This window comes from Labrus mixtus, chromosome 3 (assembly GCF_963584025.1).
Source record: "Labrus mixtus chromosome 3, fLabMix1.1, whole genome shotgun sequence".
Taxonomy (NCBI): domain Eukaryota; kingdom Metazoa; phylum Chordata; class Actinopteri; order Labriformes; family Labridae; genus Labrus; species Labrus mixtus.
The window spans coordinates 2847580-2866280 of record NC_083614.1 but is presented as its reverse complement, the minus strand read 5'-3'; the positions used below and the strand labels follow the sequence as shown (position 1 = coordinate 2866280).

Genomic DNA, 18701 nt, shown 5'->3' with positions numbered 1-18701 from the left:
GTGTACCTACCAAGGCCACATGGAGGTGCCAGAGTCTGTGCCATGTCTGAGTGACTCCCTGATGATGGATCACATCAATGATCTCTGCGTTAACGCCCCACAAATAACTCAGAAGTTAACCACAATCCTATCAACATGACAACATAAGCTTGTATTCAGACATGCTTCATGACAGCTGCAGACCTGGGGTGGCCCACCTGGAACTCTGACTCATCCAGGGTTCACACGACGTTTGGGGGGGATTAAATGTTCTTACCCTTTCCATCCCCACTAATGATCTGCACTTGTAAGTAACACAATTTGGCAAGATATAAATGTTCTAAGATTGATTCTTTATGGACTCAAAAACAAAGATGTGCAAATTCACAATTTAAATACTGTTTGCTTACAAACTCTTTTACACAGTTATTGACATTAAGTCCATTGCAAGTTGGACAGTGTGCCCAAGTTTTTCCTTGGACATTTTTATGGAAAGGGTAAAGTATTAAATCACAAATGAAAGTACGACCATTAACCTGTTGAAAACAGAATTGTTGATATGTACTGACCTTTATTCCCTGTGATCGCTGCACGACCATAGACTGTCTGCACGCCACCTCTACCATCTCCGTGCTCTAATGAACCTGCTGCTGCATGTTTCCTGTTCTCCAGTATGTTCTTCTCCACTCTTTAGTTCACATTGAGATTCTCTTCAACTACACGCAGCATTGATACAAACACACATATTCTCATTATAGAGTCATATAGAGGACTCTGATGCTTTGTCCACTACTTCCGCATCGTTTTTTTACGTCACATCTTACCTAAGGTGACCCCCCCCCCCCCCCCCCCCCCCCCCCGGAGCAGTCCTCCTGATATTATAAAGGAGTGCAGATGTGAAAACAGCTTTACATTTACATTTTTTGTGGGGCCAATCAGATTTCAAGGGGGCCGATGCCACCCCTCTGGATACGCCTCTGGACAGCTGCCCCTCTTACTTGTCACCTGCAGACTTATTGACTTCACTGTCCTTCTGGATATTGGTTCTGTACATTGATCAGCTGTTTATTTGTTTAGGCTCATATGTTATTGATCCATTTATAATATGAGGATCATGTATTTTAATTCAATTGATAAGCATGAGCATCATTGGCTGCCCTTGATTTCTGCACTTTTATAAATCAGGGTTAATATCCAGTCTGTGCAAAGATCAACCAACAACCCTCAGCCTCAAAGCTCAGTGAATCATGTTGGATCAGACGGTGCAAACAGGGTCAAAGGTCGATGAAAACATTAAGAACAGAAAGCACAGCTGTGTGAACCTGAAGCCAAATGTTGACTCTGACTCAGAGTGTTGTCGCAGGAAAGAATCAGCTGCCATGTAATGCTGAGTCCCTCAACGTGTCAGATCTCAGTTCTTACATCAGCACAGTGAAACACTGAACCATGACAACAGGAAGCATCTGAGGGAAACACATCACCACAAATGGAATCTAGGTTCCTTTTAGATCTTTGTGATGTGACGAAAGAAGAAGACAAGAACGATCCGCAGAGAAGACTAGCCCGGCATGTTGAAATCCACTGGCTGTGGGACGGGTTGTTTAAGGGCGCGGTCACACTGACCATCCGTACCGTGCTGTACCCAAGCACGATTGCCCCCCGCAGCGCCATTCCCCCGCTGGCCGGCGTGGCCCGCGGTCACACTACACAGGACTATCCGTGCCTAAGCATGATTACCTCTTGCACATAACGTCTTAATACAACACATGCACGCTTTATGTTATTATGAAGCGTGCTCAGTTTACAAACAGGCAGACGAGAGAGAGAGAGAGAGAGAAAAAGAGAGGCGCAGTCGAGTCCGCGTCTGCACATCAGAGAAAAACACAGAGAGCATGACAGATACTTTACTGACTTTACATCTTATTTTAAGCCATTTTAATCAGACACAGCAATAAATAAATAAAAAAAAGTCAGAGCGCGAGTCGCAGACTCACAGAACAACACGGAGAACATGACAGCTACTTTGTGTCTTATATTGTGTCATTTAGTCAGATACAGACATGAAACTCTGGATCTCTCCATAATGAAGGCTGTCAGCGTTGTGTACCCGCGTGCTTGTGCTCGTGCATGAAGTGTACCGTGCTGAAGCACACCTCTCCGAAGTGTGCCAAAGCCAAGGAAGTGTACCGTGCCTGAGCACGATACAGAGCGGTCACACTGGTCAAACGAACTGGACTTTAGGGTTGAAGCATGCTTGGGCACGGTACAGATGGCCAGTGTTGCAACCTGATGCGTTAAGCTCAAACATCAGGTTGCAAATAGACATAGTCACATGTGACACACAGCAGGGAATTCTGCCCTGTGCTTATTGATCACAAACTCCCCCAAAACAAGGTCACACTTGCTGCATAGGAAAGAAGGAAAAAGCTAAAACACAATGTCCCAGAACAAGACAACCAGGAAAATGTTGGACTTTATGTTGGGGGGGGGGGGGTCCTGAAAGAACCGATGATAGAGGCTGCGTGGTATCATCATCACATGTACTGCACGTCAATGATTTACATGTAAATAGGTTAAATATTTATCTTGATCATCTGAAGGAAAATGTTCCCTACATCATTTTGCTGTAGGAATGAGTTTGTGCATCTGATGGGTGAAGTTATGAATTATTAAGTTAAAGGATCGCAGATTTATGAAACTGAGGAGCAGAGGAGGTGCTCCATATGTGGAGGAGACTCCTTTACATTACATACTCCTCTGAATGGAGTTGTCTTGACTCAGATGCAGGATTATGATCATGATGTGTGACATATACAGAGGTGAGAGGAGGAGGACAAATAGGCTGCTCGGAGAGGCTGACGTTGGACCTGGAGAGCAGGTAGACATTCAATCCAACAGGACTAGGACAACCTTTAAATTGAGCATGATTTGGAGCTAATATTAGTACCATATGTAAACACATGAATCCAGTAAAGACTGAAGTGTTTGGGATGTATTGCAGTGGCTTGATGAGTGGAGGCTCTGCAGGTGCACACAGCTGGATTGGTTGCTTTTCCCTGAAGGGTGAAATAGGAACACTTTGTAAAAGAGGAACTGTAAAGACGTTTAATGTCGGTCTGCGTGAAAGACGACCTCTCTGCACACCTCCATATATCAGTTCAGACCACACCTCTCGCCGTCCTTCTATTTCCTTCACTTTGAACCACTTCTCCCAATGGGCAGCTCAGATTTGACAAAGGAATGCACGCTCAAGTTTCTGGTGCCAACACAACAGAAGTCCATTGTCCGCTAAACAAAAGGTTATTTTACCTGCAAGAAGTGTACATCTTAGAGTGGACGTGAACCAAGCAGCTGCAGCCTGGATCCACCTTTAAGGTCCCGCATAACCGCCTGACCCTTCAGCTCTCTTTAACATCAGAATGGGACTAATTCATGAGCTTCATAAATAAGACACATTCAGGCATACAAGAGAGCACCAGCATTTGGGAGGAATCTGGGTGAGAAGTTCTGGGAAAGATCGCTCCAAAGTCTGTGTGACAGGAAACAGTCCAGATTAGTGGCTGTAGTGAAATCTCTAATGATTTCATGATGCGATTTCAAACGACAACTGCCAATTCTTTGGTGGTGAAACGTTTTAAAGGTCACACATCCTCCTCCTCTTCAGTTTAAATAAGTCTCAGAGCTCCTCAAAACATGTGTGTGAAGTTTCTTGTTCTAAATCCACTCTGATCCTGTATTTGATCATGTCTATAAACCCCTCTATTTCAGCCCTGCTCAGAACAGGCTGTTTCTGTGTCTGTACCTTTAAATATGTAAATGAGCTGTGTCTGACCACGCCCCCTCTCTGGAAGGACTTGGGTGTCTCGGTCTTTCTCGCTCCATGTCCTATTGTTTACAGTGAGAAGGCAGACTCAGACGACAGAATAAACACCTAGCTGTGGGAGTGTCACCCACCTGGAGGAGGGGCTACTGCCCTTTGTGATTTCCAAGCCCGGCGCAGTCTAGGCCTCTGAAGACTGTTTCGTCATGAGCCGGGGATCCGGCCGAAGATTTCTGCCTTTTAATAAGACAGTTTTTTCTTACCACTGTAACTTTTGCTGCTTTGCTAAAGTGCTCATGATGGATAGGCCGGATCTTTGTAACATAGCAATAAGTAAGGTCTTTTACCTGCTTTTTGTAACATAACAATAAGTAAGGTCTTTTACCTGCTTTTTGTAATATAACAATAAGTAAGGTATTTTACCTGCTTTTTGTAAAGTGTCTCGAGATAACACTTGTTATGAGTTGACGCTATACAAATAAAAATTGATTGATTGATTGATGAAGGGAAAATCTCCAAACGGCCTGTTTGAGCACACATTTTCTGAAAAGTGGAGCAGGAAGAAGAGGGAGAGGATGGACTTTTCTCATCATTGGGGGGTTTGTAGACGGAGTAGAGACACATGTTAGAGTTAGAGGAACATGGGGAAGTTTAATATGCATCATAGTGACCTTTAACTTTACAGGTGTAATGTACTTTTGCAAAATGTAAAACATGAATACATTTAGATTTGCTTGCAGATGGTGTCAGAATTCATACATGTTTTTTGGGTTGTGTGATTCCTGGTCGGGTCTGTGGAAAGCTCCCACTGTGGGTCAGTGGTAGAGAAGATTATCACTTAACCAGAAGGTTGGGGGTTCAATCCCCAGCTCCTGCAGCAACATGTCCGATGTGTCCTTGGGCAAGACTCTTAACCTCAAGTTGCTCCTACTGCTTCATTGGTGGCATATGAATGGGATTATTGATGGACCTACAGTAAAACATTTATTAATAGCCCAGGCTTTTATGTACTTCAGTCTATAAAATGACCCGCTCTTTATTTGGGACTGACCTTTAATTATTTTCAAACACAACTGGTGCACTGCAAATATGGTAAAGACAATGACATTGTTAATTCACACCAGAAGGAATATTTAACTGTGTACAAAAATTAAGATATCAACAACATTTTTGAATTAAAAATCACTGATTTCATCTTACTTTGAAAGACAGCCTGTCCATACCAGCTGCACTCTGGGGGAGAAAGGGAGACACCCTTGTCCAAAAATGTTTTGTCTTGATTTGTCCAAACATTCAGCAACACCAGGCTAGTACAAGGGACCGAGCCTTAAAATTGGAATGGGCTTTTATTTGAAGTTTTATGGCAGCAGCCTCTACCATCAGTGTGTGAATGTGTAGGTGTGACCTGTGATATAAAAGAGCTTTGAGTAGTCAGAAGACTAGAAAGCGTTAAGTCCATTTACCATTGTTTCCTCTAATTCTCATAACACAGTCTCAGGAGGGATGCCTTCAAACTGTCCCAAAGTAGGCTATGAACAGGAGTCTGTGGAGCCCTGTGTGATGGATTGGAGTCTTGTCCAGAGCATGACGGGCAATGCCAGATGAAGAAATACAACATACTTTTAGATTTATAATACAATTATTTTACCTACAATATTTCTGTGCCATATTTTATACAAGAACGGCAGATAGTGCCTTTAATTCAACATGAGGGCATCAGCACTTCAAACAAGCAGCGCCGGTCTTCCCTTCAAGGTGGACTAAAGGAGCAAAACTCCAACAGGAAGCATTTCAACATGAACTCCAAAATAAAAGAGATGCAATATCTGTTTTTTTTTTTTTAAACCTGGGCAACCAGGTGGAAAAAAGATTAATAAAGAGGTATCTTCTGCTGACTGAACTGCAATCTTAAACTGTGCTCATATCACCTACAACAAGCATGCTGTGCAGTGATAGGCTGATGAAACACTTATATTTAAGACTAGCTTCTAGCATACAAGTAGCCTCATGTCTGGGTAATTCTAGAGAATGCCGGGTCAGTATAACCAAGCTGCCATGGCACCATTTGAACTGCAAGGCAGATTGTAAATTACCTTAAAATGAAAACTGTAAATTACGGTTTTTAATTAAATTTCCTATCTTGTTTGAAGACTTCCCAAATAACCTTGTCAATAAACTACATCGCCTTCAATATTTTAGTGGTCCCTGTTTTGTTTTCTAGTATCAGGATAATCTGTGTTGTAGTGTGTCTGAAGAAGTGGGTATACTGTTTTTTTTAAATGTCCCGTCCAGCAGAGGATAAACAGCCTCTGATATAAACAGTGACATGTGAGACTCTTACATATCTAGTCAGTGCGTACTAACCAATGAGAGACAGAGAAGGGAAGCTCATCCCTTTACCATCCTAGGAAGACAAAAACTGCAGCATACTATAGAATATTGTCACTCAATGGTGTGAATCAGAGGAGATCTAGAAGAGGGTATATGGGGTACAGATGGTTTAGTGGTTAGGTTGTACCCCATATATGGAGGCTATAGTCCTCCAGAAGGGTGGCCAGGGTTTGGGTCCGACGACCTGTGGCTTCTTTACCGCATGTCATTCCTCACTCTCTCCTGATTTACTACTCCATCCCACTGTCCTATGTTGTCTCCCACCTCTTTATCTTGTTGACTTTTCCTTCATTGTATTGTTTTATAGCATTAACTGCCTCTTGATACCTGCCTGTTGTACCTCTTCTATTTCTGTTATTTGCATGGATATTATTTTTGTACTCTCTGTTTGGCCTGTCTGTTGTTATTGTTCTGTTGCTGACTTTATGTATTTGCTTTATCTGTCAAACATTTGTTTTTAAAGGTGCTTTATAAATAAAGTTATTATTATTATTATTATTATTATATCAAATAAGGCAAACAGCCCAAACTTGCGTTTACCCTGCACTGCATACCGTACAAATTAACGCCATTCCGTGAAGCTCTTATTGTGTAGGTAGCGACCGGAAATGCTGCTCGTCATTACTGGTTGCTTAGCAGCGATCTAGGAGGAGTGACTCGTTGACTGCGGCGAACGCAATTTCGGCAACATGGGAGACGCTGTGGGATTTATTCTAAAGGGATTTTAAGAACTGTCGGGACGATGGCAGAGAGGTAAGTCAAACAAAACACGCTTTATGTGTGTTTCTTTGTGCTCGGTGTGTTTTTTTTTTATCGTTACCTCTTTTTTTTTCTCAAATGAAGAAGCGACGAGGCTAACAGCGGTTCGTTTGGTCGCCGTGCTGAAGCGACTGTTAGCTAGCTCGCCACTTATTTCCCCCCCCCCCCACCCCCCTCACGATTGAACAATATTATAATGAAAAAACACGTCTTTGAACGTAAGCTCGTTTCCTGTCCACTCGTTGTGTTGCTGCTGGTTGGCTGGGTTATTGTTTCGCCGGTGTAGTTTTTCAAGGTGGACGGATGTTGATGGAGGAGGTTGTGGACGGCTGGATGGTGATGCTGTTGCACCTGTCGGTCTACATCGCTGTCTCTTTGCTGGAATGCAGCTAACCTGCTCATCTAGCTGGATGGCTAGCAGCACACCCATCTATGGACCCGTGTGTGTGTGTGTGTGTGTGTGTGTGTGTGTGTGTGTGTGTGTGTGTGTGTGTGTGTGTGTGTGTGTGTGTGCGTGTGTGTGTGTTGATGCTCGGGCTAGCCAGGTTATCCTCCCTCGCAGCATCCCTCTCCTCCTCGTGAAGGATGGAGGCGCCTCCCATGAGAGGAGGCTGTGGGAATGTAGCAGAGTACAGCACCACCCTGTTACCTTCCTCACACCACACCTGTACCCTCATCTGTGTCCTATGAGATGCTCTCTGGTATGTAGAAGAAAATAAAAACCCTTCAACACAAAATCCCCTGTCAGATCTTTTAAATTCAAATTAACAGGCTTTACTGGAAAATGTAAATATTTCACAACATTCAACTCAACCAGTTCTGAATCAGTAATTCCCTCCAGGTAATTTGTACCTGATTTTTTTGTTTTTTGTTTCCTGAATGCTCGCTCACCTTAAGCCATGTTCTCACTATGCGGGAGACAGCGGGAGCCAATGAAAGAAGTCATATTTTTGTGTTTCACCAGGTGGAGAGAGTTGATGCATAAATTAACGAGGTCCAGTTTTGAATTGAAATACACAAGTTAAAGATGATGAAGACTTTTCTTTTTTCCACACACACACACACACACACACACACACACACACACACACAGGATCCTGTGGACATGCACTAAAGGAGAGATGTCAGAGTGAAGCGGCTGCCCACAGTGAGTGCTCCTGAACTGGTGGGGGCTCAGTGCCTCACTCGAGGGCACCCCGGCAGTGCTCAGTAAGTGAACTGGCACCTCTCCAGCTTCCAAACCCTCCAGTTCCCCCCCAAAGTCCCTACAGACTGAGCTACTGCTGCTGTTCTGTAGCTGCTGGCAGGGCCGTATAGCACAATGCCCCAGAAATTCTTTGTGGGCCCCTCTCGGCATAGTTATAATTTTTTTGTTTTGCCTTTGTGGTCCCGCCTCACACGAGGACCCACATGCACAGCCCCCCCCCACCATCACTGCTGTTGGAGTTATAGACAATGGCAGTTTCTCCCCTGCAGCACGCAAGCTCATAAGGCCGGGTTAATAATTGATGGCTGTTAAATTTGTGTTGCATGGGTCATCTGGCCTCATGTAAATCACTTGTGCCGGTCTGCCCCGTGGGCCCTGGAGCACTATACAAATCCCTGCATGTGTTAGTCCGAGTCCTATCACGTCAGGGAGCTGAGGTTCATCACATGCTGAGGAGATATTTTCACCCTGGAGGGGTTCTTGTGGCTCTTATAGACAAATTGAACAGTTTGTGTGTTTGTGTACAGTCAGAGGAGATATAATACTGGAGACTGTTTCTGACCCCCTGCTTTACTTTATTTAGAGTCGCCTGGTTGGTTGCACCCAGGGTCTGAAATTTACTTTAGGACTCACCATCCAAAGCAGCGGGTAGATGAAAAAAATCACTGGCCACCACGCATATTTTAGATTGGCCGAAATAACAAATAGTGTTTTTGTGTCGCATGCACATTTAATTGACTTCTTATGTTCTGTTGAATCCAATCACAGATTTAAGTCACGGATTGGATCATTTGATCACATCAGGAAATTGAGAAATGATAAGAAACACATTTGCTAGCCTTTATTTGTTTTACAGGTAGTAGTGCCCAGATGATACTCATAACATAGTGTTTATACATAAAACATTTACCCGCCCTGTGGCAGATAGCCCTCGGAAATTTACTCGCCAAACGGACAATCTACCCGCATTTGGTGCTTGGCGGGTGTTTATTTCAGACCCTGGTTGCACCCAAACTCAGCACCTTTATTTCAGGTCTGTGAGCCTAACCGTGTCCATGACCATGAGGCTAATAGATCCATTTCTCCAGTGACTGGTGATGGCTCGGTGGCTCAGGTTAGAGGTCAAGGTGAGGGGATGAACCTGATAAAGTGATGAAAGGATTATTCAATAAATCAATAAGTCTGTTGGCAGAAAAGAAAAACAATTTTCTTGAGAATACTTTATGAATCAATGATTTTAAATACTCTGGTTCAATGTGACGATGTGCTGCTCTTCTCTGTTTCCGCTCAACACAAATCACATCTGCTTCATATTTAAATGTCCTCATGTTCGACTCAAGTCTATTGAAGCAATGGCTGAACTCCACGATATCATTAGCAATCACCAGACACAACACCTGGCTTTAAAGGGAAAGAGAGATGATTCATTTGATTCATATAACGGCCAAACATACATATGAATAATTAAGAGACTAAATATATCTGATTGTGAACCTTTTAATGGTCAAAGTGGGCTTGAAGTAGTGATGTTCCTCCAGAACCACATTTCATTTAGCAGACACTTTAGTCCAAAACCATGCACACAGTGTTCAGGTCTGATACCTGGGCTTTGGTATATGTGCATCCCTGGCTTAGACACACCTTTAATAACTCACTCCATGCAATTCAAACCAGGTGATGCAAACCTTTCAAAAATGAACCTCAAATTCAGATGAACTGCTTTAACTTTGGACAGGAGGAGTGAACCCAGAGTCAAATGTTCTAATGCAGGCGTTCAGGAACAGTCCTCAAACTCCAGCAGTGATGTTGAGCTTATTTGCCTCTTTACAAAAAGACACAGAAAGATGTGGGTTCAGCCAAACTATCAAGGTGGAAGAGGAAGCGTTCAACAACGAGCTCTCAAAGAGGGCCATTATGGTTTTTTTTCCACACAGTGCACTTATTTGCATCTTTGGTTTGAAAACAAAAACTCTGTTGATTCTGATGTGGATGGCTTTCACATCCATTATGAGCAGTGTGTAATTACCTTGGAGTCTTTCCTGTGACATCACATTTATTGTGAATGTTGTGTTTTATGCTCCTCGGTAGGTACAGTCGTTTTGCAGAAAGCCTTTCAGCGCTCCCTTCAGGGAATCTGATGTTTAGAAGTCGACCATATAACAGACTGCTTCATATATGTCTGACTGCAGCTGCTCGTCTAACTCACATCTCAGCATGTGTTGTAGTGCAATACATTCCAGTCTGTTGAGCTACTGTGAGCCGAGTAATTATGAACACTTCTCCGCTTTTTTTTCCTCCCACAGCATTGTTGTTAAACAAGGCCACTAATTAATAGCTCCTAAAACACGCTGTTAATAGGAACTCTCTTTACGCTCTGGTTGCTGTGGAAATATTTTATCTATTTATTCACATGGAAAATAAATACTAAAGTCAGTGAATGCAGTGTCATGAAAGGAACCTGGCAGTTGTTTTCTTTTTAAATCAGTCTTCCTTTAGAGTCGGGGCTGAACTCGAGATCATCCTGAGAAATGTTGTTGACATACAGAATGTTTCCCGGCACACATGCCGGCTCCACGCTGCACGTCGTCTCCATGTCTGGCTGCCAGCTTGACATTTGATCCCAGCAGTAGGGTGGGGCACTGAGCTCATACGTGTTGTACAGAAAGCAGCAAGTGGGTTGAAATATTCATATGGCCGAGCTCGAGCCGCCAAGCTGCTGCCATATCTGTCACATGTGCTGTGTACTCCTGGGCGACAAAGAGAGGCCAGGTCTTCAACCTGACTGTGGATTACCTGGTGCTATAGCTTCACCAAACTTAAGCCTCCATCAGTACTTTGTTCTCCCCTCAGCCCTGTGCTTTGAAACATACCTGATATCACCGATGTCAGGTATGGAGAGGGATACAGCAGGGTGGGGGCGGCTGTGGCTCAGTGGGTAGAGTCGTCGTCTCTCAACTGGAAGGTTGAGGGTTCGATCCCCAGCTGTCAGATTTGTCCTTGGGCAAGACTGCTTCGTCGGAAGTGATGACTGTGTATTAATGCTACCATCAGTGTGTGAATGTGTAGGTGTGACCTGCAGTGTAAAAGAGCTTTGAGTAGTCAGAAGACTAGAAATGCGCCATATAACCTCAAGCCCACTTACCATTTACCAAAGGAGATGGGAGGATAATGATGGTAAAGCCGCCTGAACAAATATTTCAGTTAGTACAATTTGAAAACTCTAAGTTAGTGGGATCACTTCACAATGCAGTTTACCACGGAGACAATAGTGAAAAGCAAACACAACAACTTTGAATGACAAACACACTAAGACAAAAGGTGCATGGCATCACATGAAACCAGACGAAGGTCAAAAACAAAGAAATGATTTGACAGACGGCCGTGTCATCAGAGCATCAATAGATCTCTCTGACCACAACAGACAAACATCCAGCACAATGTGTTGGCCAACATGTAATAATGGTGGCTCAAATTAACACAGCTGTGTAAATTCTAAAATTGTTTTTATATTTAACAGAATCTGATCACAGACCATCACATTTACAGCTAGTGTTTAAATAAGGATGTAAATCACAAGATCATCAAGATAGGATGGGATACAATCATAGTATTAATGTCTGAAGCCTGAGTGACGTCACCCGTCTGCTCCTGCAGGGGGCGCTGGAGTCCCATCGATGGCGGTTTCCATGTTGGAAATGCTGTCTCAGCCTATCTTCATCACCCTTGTTAGCTCCGCTGCCTGCCATTGTCTTCTTTCTAGCAGTGATGTGTAGGGCTCGACCGATATGGTCACTAAATATGCTAACATCTGCGGATAATATCGCTGGCCGATTAATCGGTATAGCTTTAGTTCTGGGTGAACGTGAATGAAAAAATTTCAAAATAAAGGTGTATCTTGGAGTTATTGATATACATTGATGTTTTGACTTTCTATCGGTCTGATTTGATTATTGCTCAGCCAATCAATATATGGATCTTCAAGTATTCACAAGCTCCCCATTAATTTAAAACATATGAATGAGGAGTCACTCTTGGTCTTTGAGATCAGTTGTTTGTTATGTGGCTCTGGAAAAGCTTTGTCCTGTCTGAGAAAATACAAAAGGGCCGTCTTTCTCGAGTGCTTTGACTTTTGCTACAAGCTCTTCCAGTTACAAATCTCAGACTTCTCACCATATTAACTAAGAAACTGGAAGAGAAGCCTGTTTTGTCTGTGTCTGTCTATCCTGAGGCTGGACTTCATTCTACGACAGATAGACACTGAAACTACCAATCATAACAGAGAGAGAGAGAGAGTTACCCTCTGTGGCAGACTTTAAAAGTGAGACTAACCTGTGGGTTCAGCTGAGATCATAACAATGCTTCATAGATAAACACATACATTCTGTCAGTGTGACCTGTGTCCCCTGGTCAAAACGTTGCACAGGTATGACGTTGCTCATGATTTCATATCCACAATTGGACAGATTGATAAATAACTCCTGTATCACTGCTCATCAATCATTTTGGACAGCTCCCTAAATTCCCCACAGTTGATTTCCTTCACATCTGCTTGAATGTGTGTGTGTGAGTGTGTGTTTGAAGAGGCAGTGTGTGTGTTTTGTAGAAACTGTTGGCTTAATGAAATGTTGATATACACCTCGAGGTTGTTGTGTTTTGCTCTCCTGGGCTCCATCTTTGTCCCACAGCCTGTCCCTTATTACCCACATGAAAGAATCCACAAACTGCTCTGTTCCTATTGATGTTGTGGCTTGAAAGGACAGCAGCTTGTACAAGGCTGCAGTCTGAGCTATTCATTTTTCATCCATTTAATCAGTCAGCAGTGGCTGGAAGAACAAGCCTCAGGAAGACACTTGTCACTGTTTCCTAGCAATATGTCCCAGGTTGTAGTGGGACGGTTAGAGGACGTAAAGCAGTATAGACGAGTGAAGGCCTCAGTGGGAAAGTGATTCTACCTTTTCTGACTGGCTACACATGCAAACTGCTGTCATAACTGTCCCCCTGCTGTATCACACTGCTTCCTAATCTCTCTCAAATAGGGTTGACTTTCTGATTGGTGGTTGTTCTTTCTTTCTTTCTTTGCTTTCTAGGGATGTAACCGTACACAGAAGTCACAGTTGGTTTGTGCCTTTGTTTTGGGGTCACAGTTCCGTACAAAAGCGACAAAGTGTCCCAGATACATGCTTAAAGGAGCAGTATGTAACTCTGACCCCTAGTGTTTAAAATGGGTACTGCAGTCTACATTCTAAACATTGTAGAGAGCTGTCTCCCCCCCTCCTCTCTAGAGTGGATGCTCACACAGGTTGTCATGTGGTGGACTCTGAAGCTTCAGTGTTTATCCAGCTCTGCATGGGTCTGTAAACCTTTCTGTGTTCTAACCTCTCTCCATTTTTCAAAAGCATCTCCAATATTGATCCTAGTTTGAGCACGTTTCTGCTCGTGGAGCTTATTAGAAACATGCAGAGGCTTTTTAGATCGGGTACAATCACTTCTATCTGAACCACTTCTCTTGACCGCTTCCATCACTGCAACACCTGTTGACCTGATAACTGCTCTCATATCTGGTAAACCGAGGGGCGTCCAAAAAATCTGTTGACTTGATGAGTTTGTCATATGTTTCACGTGTTGTCAAGTCAAAGTAAGGCGGCTGTAAGGTTCAGCTGTGACGTCCTTCAGGGTGCTGTATCGACATCTTAGGACAAAAGAAAACTCAAAATAAAGAGTTTTGTGAGACCATTGTGTTCCACCTGGACTTCAGCAGGGTCATCTTAAACAAATCACAGAAGACATTTGAATTGACCTTTCTTTAGATAAAATGTTTAAATTGAGCTTTGACCTCTGAAGACTTTTCCTCCTCTCCGTCCACTCTGAGTTGTAAGGTCTTCACCAGAACAAAGGATTATATGAAACTTGCTATTCATTATAAAAGTATTCCTGAATGTAAATGTTGACTTCCCTATATAGGAAAACCCCCCCATGCAGTCTGCCGCATCCTCCCATCGCAGATACTTCAAACATGTCAGCAGCATGTCATATTTAATCTGTGTCATGTGTACCATAATTTGCCTGATTGGCTCAGCTCTCATCTTTAGCCGTTAGCTTGTATGTGGGCCTATAGAGTCGAGAGAAGGAGTAGAGGGGGGTGAGCTGGACAGAGGATGTAGAGGAGGGTAGCAGGAGGAGAAAAGAGACAAACCCATGAAATAATATTGACAGACTGGACAGTGGGAGAGCAGCAGCAGCAGTGCCAAACGTACAGTAGCGCAGTGAGAACAGCATGTCGCCTCTGTCATTTTGTGCCCAAAAATGAGCCTGACATAGTGTTGAGCTCTCTGCTGCTATTGTTGGGAAGTGTTTGCTTATGGCTGCAGAAAAGCCTATTTGAATTAGAATATGAAAGTGAGCAGAGATACCGACGTATTGACGACCGGCATTGACAGTGGGGGGGGGGGGGGGGGGCAGCAGAGATGGAGGGAGTATTGACGGATGAAGAGAGCAAGAGGTAGAGCACTCTCTCACCATAATAGGATTATTGTGTAAGTGTGTTTGTCTGAAGGGTTGCCCCTAGAGGCTCCCAAATGTGTGCGTGTGTGTGTGTGTGTTTGTGTGTGTGTGGGCCAAGTGGTAGGAAGGGGGGAGAACGAGCTGTTTTGGGAGCATAAAATTGAGAACAATTTGGATGGATGGCGGGGCATGTGTAATTTTTTTTGGAAGCATCTCAGTTAAAGCACTACAGATCTGCTTCAGTGTCCTGCTCAAGCTGCGTTCAAACAGAAGGCGGAAGTGCCACAAAGCGCCCTGTAGCGCCACAAAGCGCCCTGTAGAGCCGCAAAGTGCTGCTTGCTTCCATTCGGCGCCCATTGTTAACTAATTGTGCTGCTCAGACTGAGAGTGGCTGTGGTTTCTCTTCAGTCTTTCCTTTCGGCACAAGCCAATCAGGAAAGAAGACACATTGATAATCTAATTTAAACTTGATTATGTATAATGTATAAATGATGATTCTTATAAATGATAAATAGCATCCCTTTTGATTTTCCTGCACATCTCTCTGCTGTGCTTCTGACGTTTGATTCCTGAAGATAAAGTCTGTTTATGATTTGATGTTTTTGTATCATGTTTGTCCTTCCGATTTGTCCGTTGTGTCTACACAGGGAGCGAGAGAGAAAGCATGCACACACAGTTTTCACTGGTTTACTTGCTAATAGAAATGGACCACTGGTGCAGGAAATGAAACATTGCCACGCTTACTGTCTCTTGCTGTCAGTATGTTGGAGCCATAAAGTCCTGTTTGGATCCATAGATCCAAGGTGACCACCTTCACAGACTGCCATGGTCCCCACTCCCCAGGCGATGTTTGCTAATGTCTAAATGACTGTCATGATTCCCTGGGTGCTTTTCATTATGCTGACATGTCTGCTGCCTCCTCTCTCTAACGTCGTAGCTCCTCCCAGTGAGGAGAAAGAAAGATATGAGGAAGAGATGTGAGGACAGGGGAGCCGAAGTGAACCAAATGGGAAACCCTTTGTTCAATAATGGAGGAAGCATTTCTCATTTAAGGGAAAGAGAGGATGAGCAGAAGAATGAATTCATTAAAGGAAATCACTCTCAGATTTTTCCAATTTTACACCTAGCAGGTTGACATTTTCTGTTTAACTTTGGTTCAAATTTAGTAGCTGCTAGTTAGTCCATGTTTTATGTTTGTTTTTAAACTGATGATATGCCTGAAACATATGGCAGTGCTTTCATTGTTAAAGGCTTTATATGTGATTTTTTGATCCAGCAGATGTTGCCCTTGAGCACCAGCATGAAACCAAAACAACTCGCCGTGCATTGTGGGTTTGCATGCTAATGCTAGTGATCTTTATTATGCTCGTATCTTCACACTGCATGTAAATTTACCTGAAATGAGCGTGATCTAGAAACACAGTTAAGCAGTGAGTACAGTATGTTATTCTTCTTTTCTCTAGTCCCTCAATTAAACAACTTTTATACTCGAGGGGAGGAGTCAGCCGTCGGGCCGGCTATGTCAACATACAGAAAAAAAACTCTGAAAACATCACAGACAGTGTTACACCCGTTGTAGACAGTCATTACTCACAGAGTTATTTTCAGAGGATATACTTGATTTATATTATATTTAAGTGTGAAAAATCACATATAAAGCCTTTAAAGGAAGAATGTGCGACATGTTCCACATAAATAAATCATAGATCCAGTCTATCCTGTGTAAATGTGTCTCTGAGTCATGACTGTCTACAATGAGTGAGAAGCTCGAGTCCTGCTGGCTGTGTTGTTGTCAGAGTCGTATTTACATGGACGGGACGGCCGGCTCCTCCCCTTGTGTATAAAAGCTGTTTTAGTCAAGAACTAGAGAGAAGAAGAAGAACATACTCACTGATTATTTGGATGTTAGTAAGAGTTTTTAGATCACGCTCATTCTGTGTCAGTTTACATGAAATGTGAAGCTACGAGCTAACTAAAGAGCGCTAACATTAGCATGCTAACACAACAATGTGAAGCTACGAGCTAACTAAAGAGCGCAAACATTAGCATGTTAACACAACAATGTGAAGCTACGAGCTAACTAAAGAGCGCTAACATTAGCATGCTAACTCAACAATGTGAAGCTACGAGCTAACTAAAGAGCGCTAAAATTAGCATGCTAACACAACAATGTGAAGCTACGTGCTAACTAAAGAGCGCTAACATTAGCATGCTAACTCAACAATGTGAAGCTACGAGCTAACTAAAGAGCACTAACATTAGCATGCTAACACAACAATGCAGGACACAGGTGATTGCAGCTCGAGCCAAGAACATTTTTGTCCTCCGCTTGTTCTTTATGGTGTTTAAATATGGTGCGTTCTTATTGATAACTCCTTCATGTGAACGCCAGTGGAGGGGGGTTGGAGGTGTGTCTCTGGAGGAGAGCGGAGGCTTCAGTATGGAGGAGGTGTGGCCAAACAGCAGTTTGTTTTGGTTTCATGCTGGTGCTCAACGGCGACATCTACTGGATCAAAAAGTCGCACATTCTTCCTTTAACATGACGTGTATCATGCAGCCTCCATGGAACTCTGAGTCTTTAAAATAGAGTGCATAAGAAGATAATATCTTTATTGTTGTCAACAATGTGCGAATTGACAATATGGTATATGTCACTCATCAAAACAATGAGAAAACAATCAAAACAGGCCTGGAGAGTCCACACACTCATTCACTGCATATGATCGAGCCGAGTGCTGCACGTAGGTGTTGAGAACATATGTAGTGTTTAAGGTCACAACTAGCTTAGCTAGCGTAGCTGAAGTTAAATATGAGTAAACAAACAGCGCCAGAAAACAAAACACAAACACCACCAGCCACCAGATGTTGTTAGATTTAGAGACCAGTCGTTGCCCATCCTCACTCACATGGAGCTGGTTTGGCTTCGAAAAGACAATAACCAGCCAGCTCGACAGCTAACTTGTTTCACCATTTGCAACTTAACCACCATGCAGAGTATTTAATAAAAAGCTTTGGGAGTGAGCAGACGACCACGATGGAGCAGCCCAGGGACTGGCAAAACAAACAAACACTCAAACTAGTTAAAGACAAGACTATTACTAACACATGGAATGATGCAAAATATCCTACATTTCCATTATTGTCAAAATCCCCCAAAACATGGAGATATTATTTGTGGTCAGTATGTTACACCATGTGTGCATTGTTGACATCAGTAAGATCTGTTTTTTGCTTGACATTGTGTAAACTGTGGTTGTAGCAGAATGTTTGTTGGCTTCCTAAAGCTCCTCTATGGGCTCCTCAGTCCTGAGTCAGTACTGCTGCTCAAACTAAGCTCTGCCTGTCAGCTCCCATTTACCAAAATCCACTCGCACAGATGGAAAAACAAAAGCTCAGCAAATATGGCATCCCTCATATTCCAAATGGAATCACCACGTTCTCTAATGAATGCTGACATGAAATGTAGCCTTAAAATCTTTGGAGCATGTTGACGGGGTAAGAACATGTCCATAGGCTGTAATCAATCAGGTGCTGCGAGCATTTTTAGTATCCCAAGAATGACATTTGATGTCACAGAATGTGTATTTAGGGCCCGAGCACCAACCTCAGAGTGAGGAGCCTATTGAAACTCAAGGAGTTATTTTCTTCATTTGCACAAATTAATCACTTATTTGGGGGATTTTACATGATCAAAACCTCACCAAATTTAACTCCATATTTTACCTCGCATGAAATTTGTTTATGAAAGTGGTTTCGGTGAAAGGGGCGTCGCCGAATGGCTCCACAGGGCCACCAGATGTCACACAGGATACTGCGTTTAACCTACATGCAGGAAAACTGGTGAGCAGATGTATCTCAACGAGACGAGAAAATAATTACAGATTTTTTGCGATTTCAGAGAATTCCCAGGGTTCCTATTTGAACGAGCTTTCCCCCAAGGACGTTCATCTAATCAATTCAAGTTTGCTATCAGCTGAAAGTAGACAAGTTCAAGATTCAAAGTTGTGCGAACCACAAGGTTTCACAACAGGGCGTGGCCATGGC

General features: G+C 43.2%; 1 protein-coding gene and 1 long non-coding RNA gene across 2 annotated transcripts in view; both read left to right on the top strand.

Moving 5' to 3' along the window:
• LOC132972058 (uncharacterized) overlaps positions 1-18701 on the top strand; it is a 284543-nt gene that overhangs the window by 169660 nt on the left and 96182 nt on the right. The window lies entirely within an intron of this gene.
• arhgap39 (Rho GTPase activating protein 39) overlaps positions 6826-18701 on the top strand; it is a 74811-nt gene continuing 62935 nt past the window's right edge. Inside the window, exon 1 of the mRNA XM_061034844.1 lies at positions 6826-6943. Coding sequence (XP_060890827.1) covers positions 6933-6943 — 11 coding nt within the window. The 5' untranslated portion in view covers positions 6826-6932. The remainder of the gene's footprint in view (positions 6944-18701) is intronic.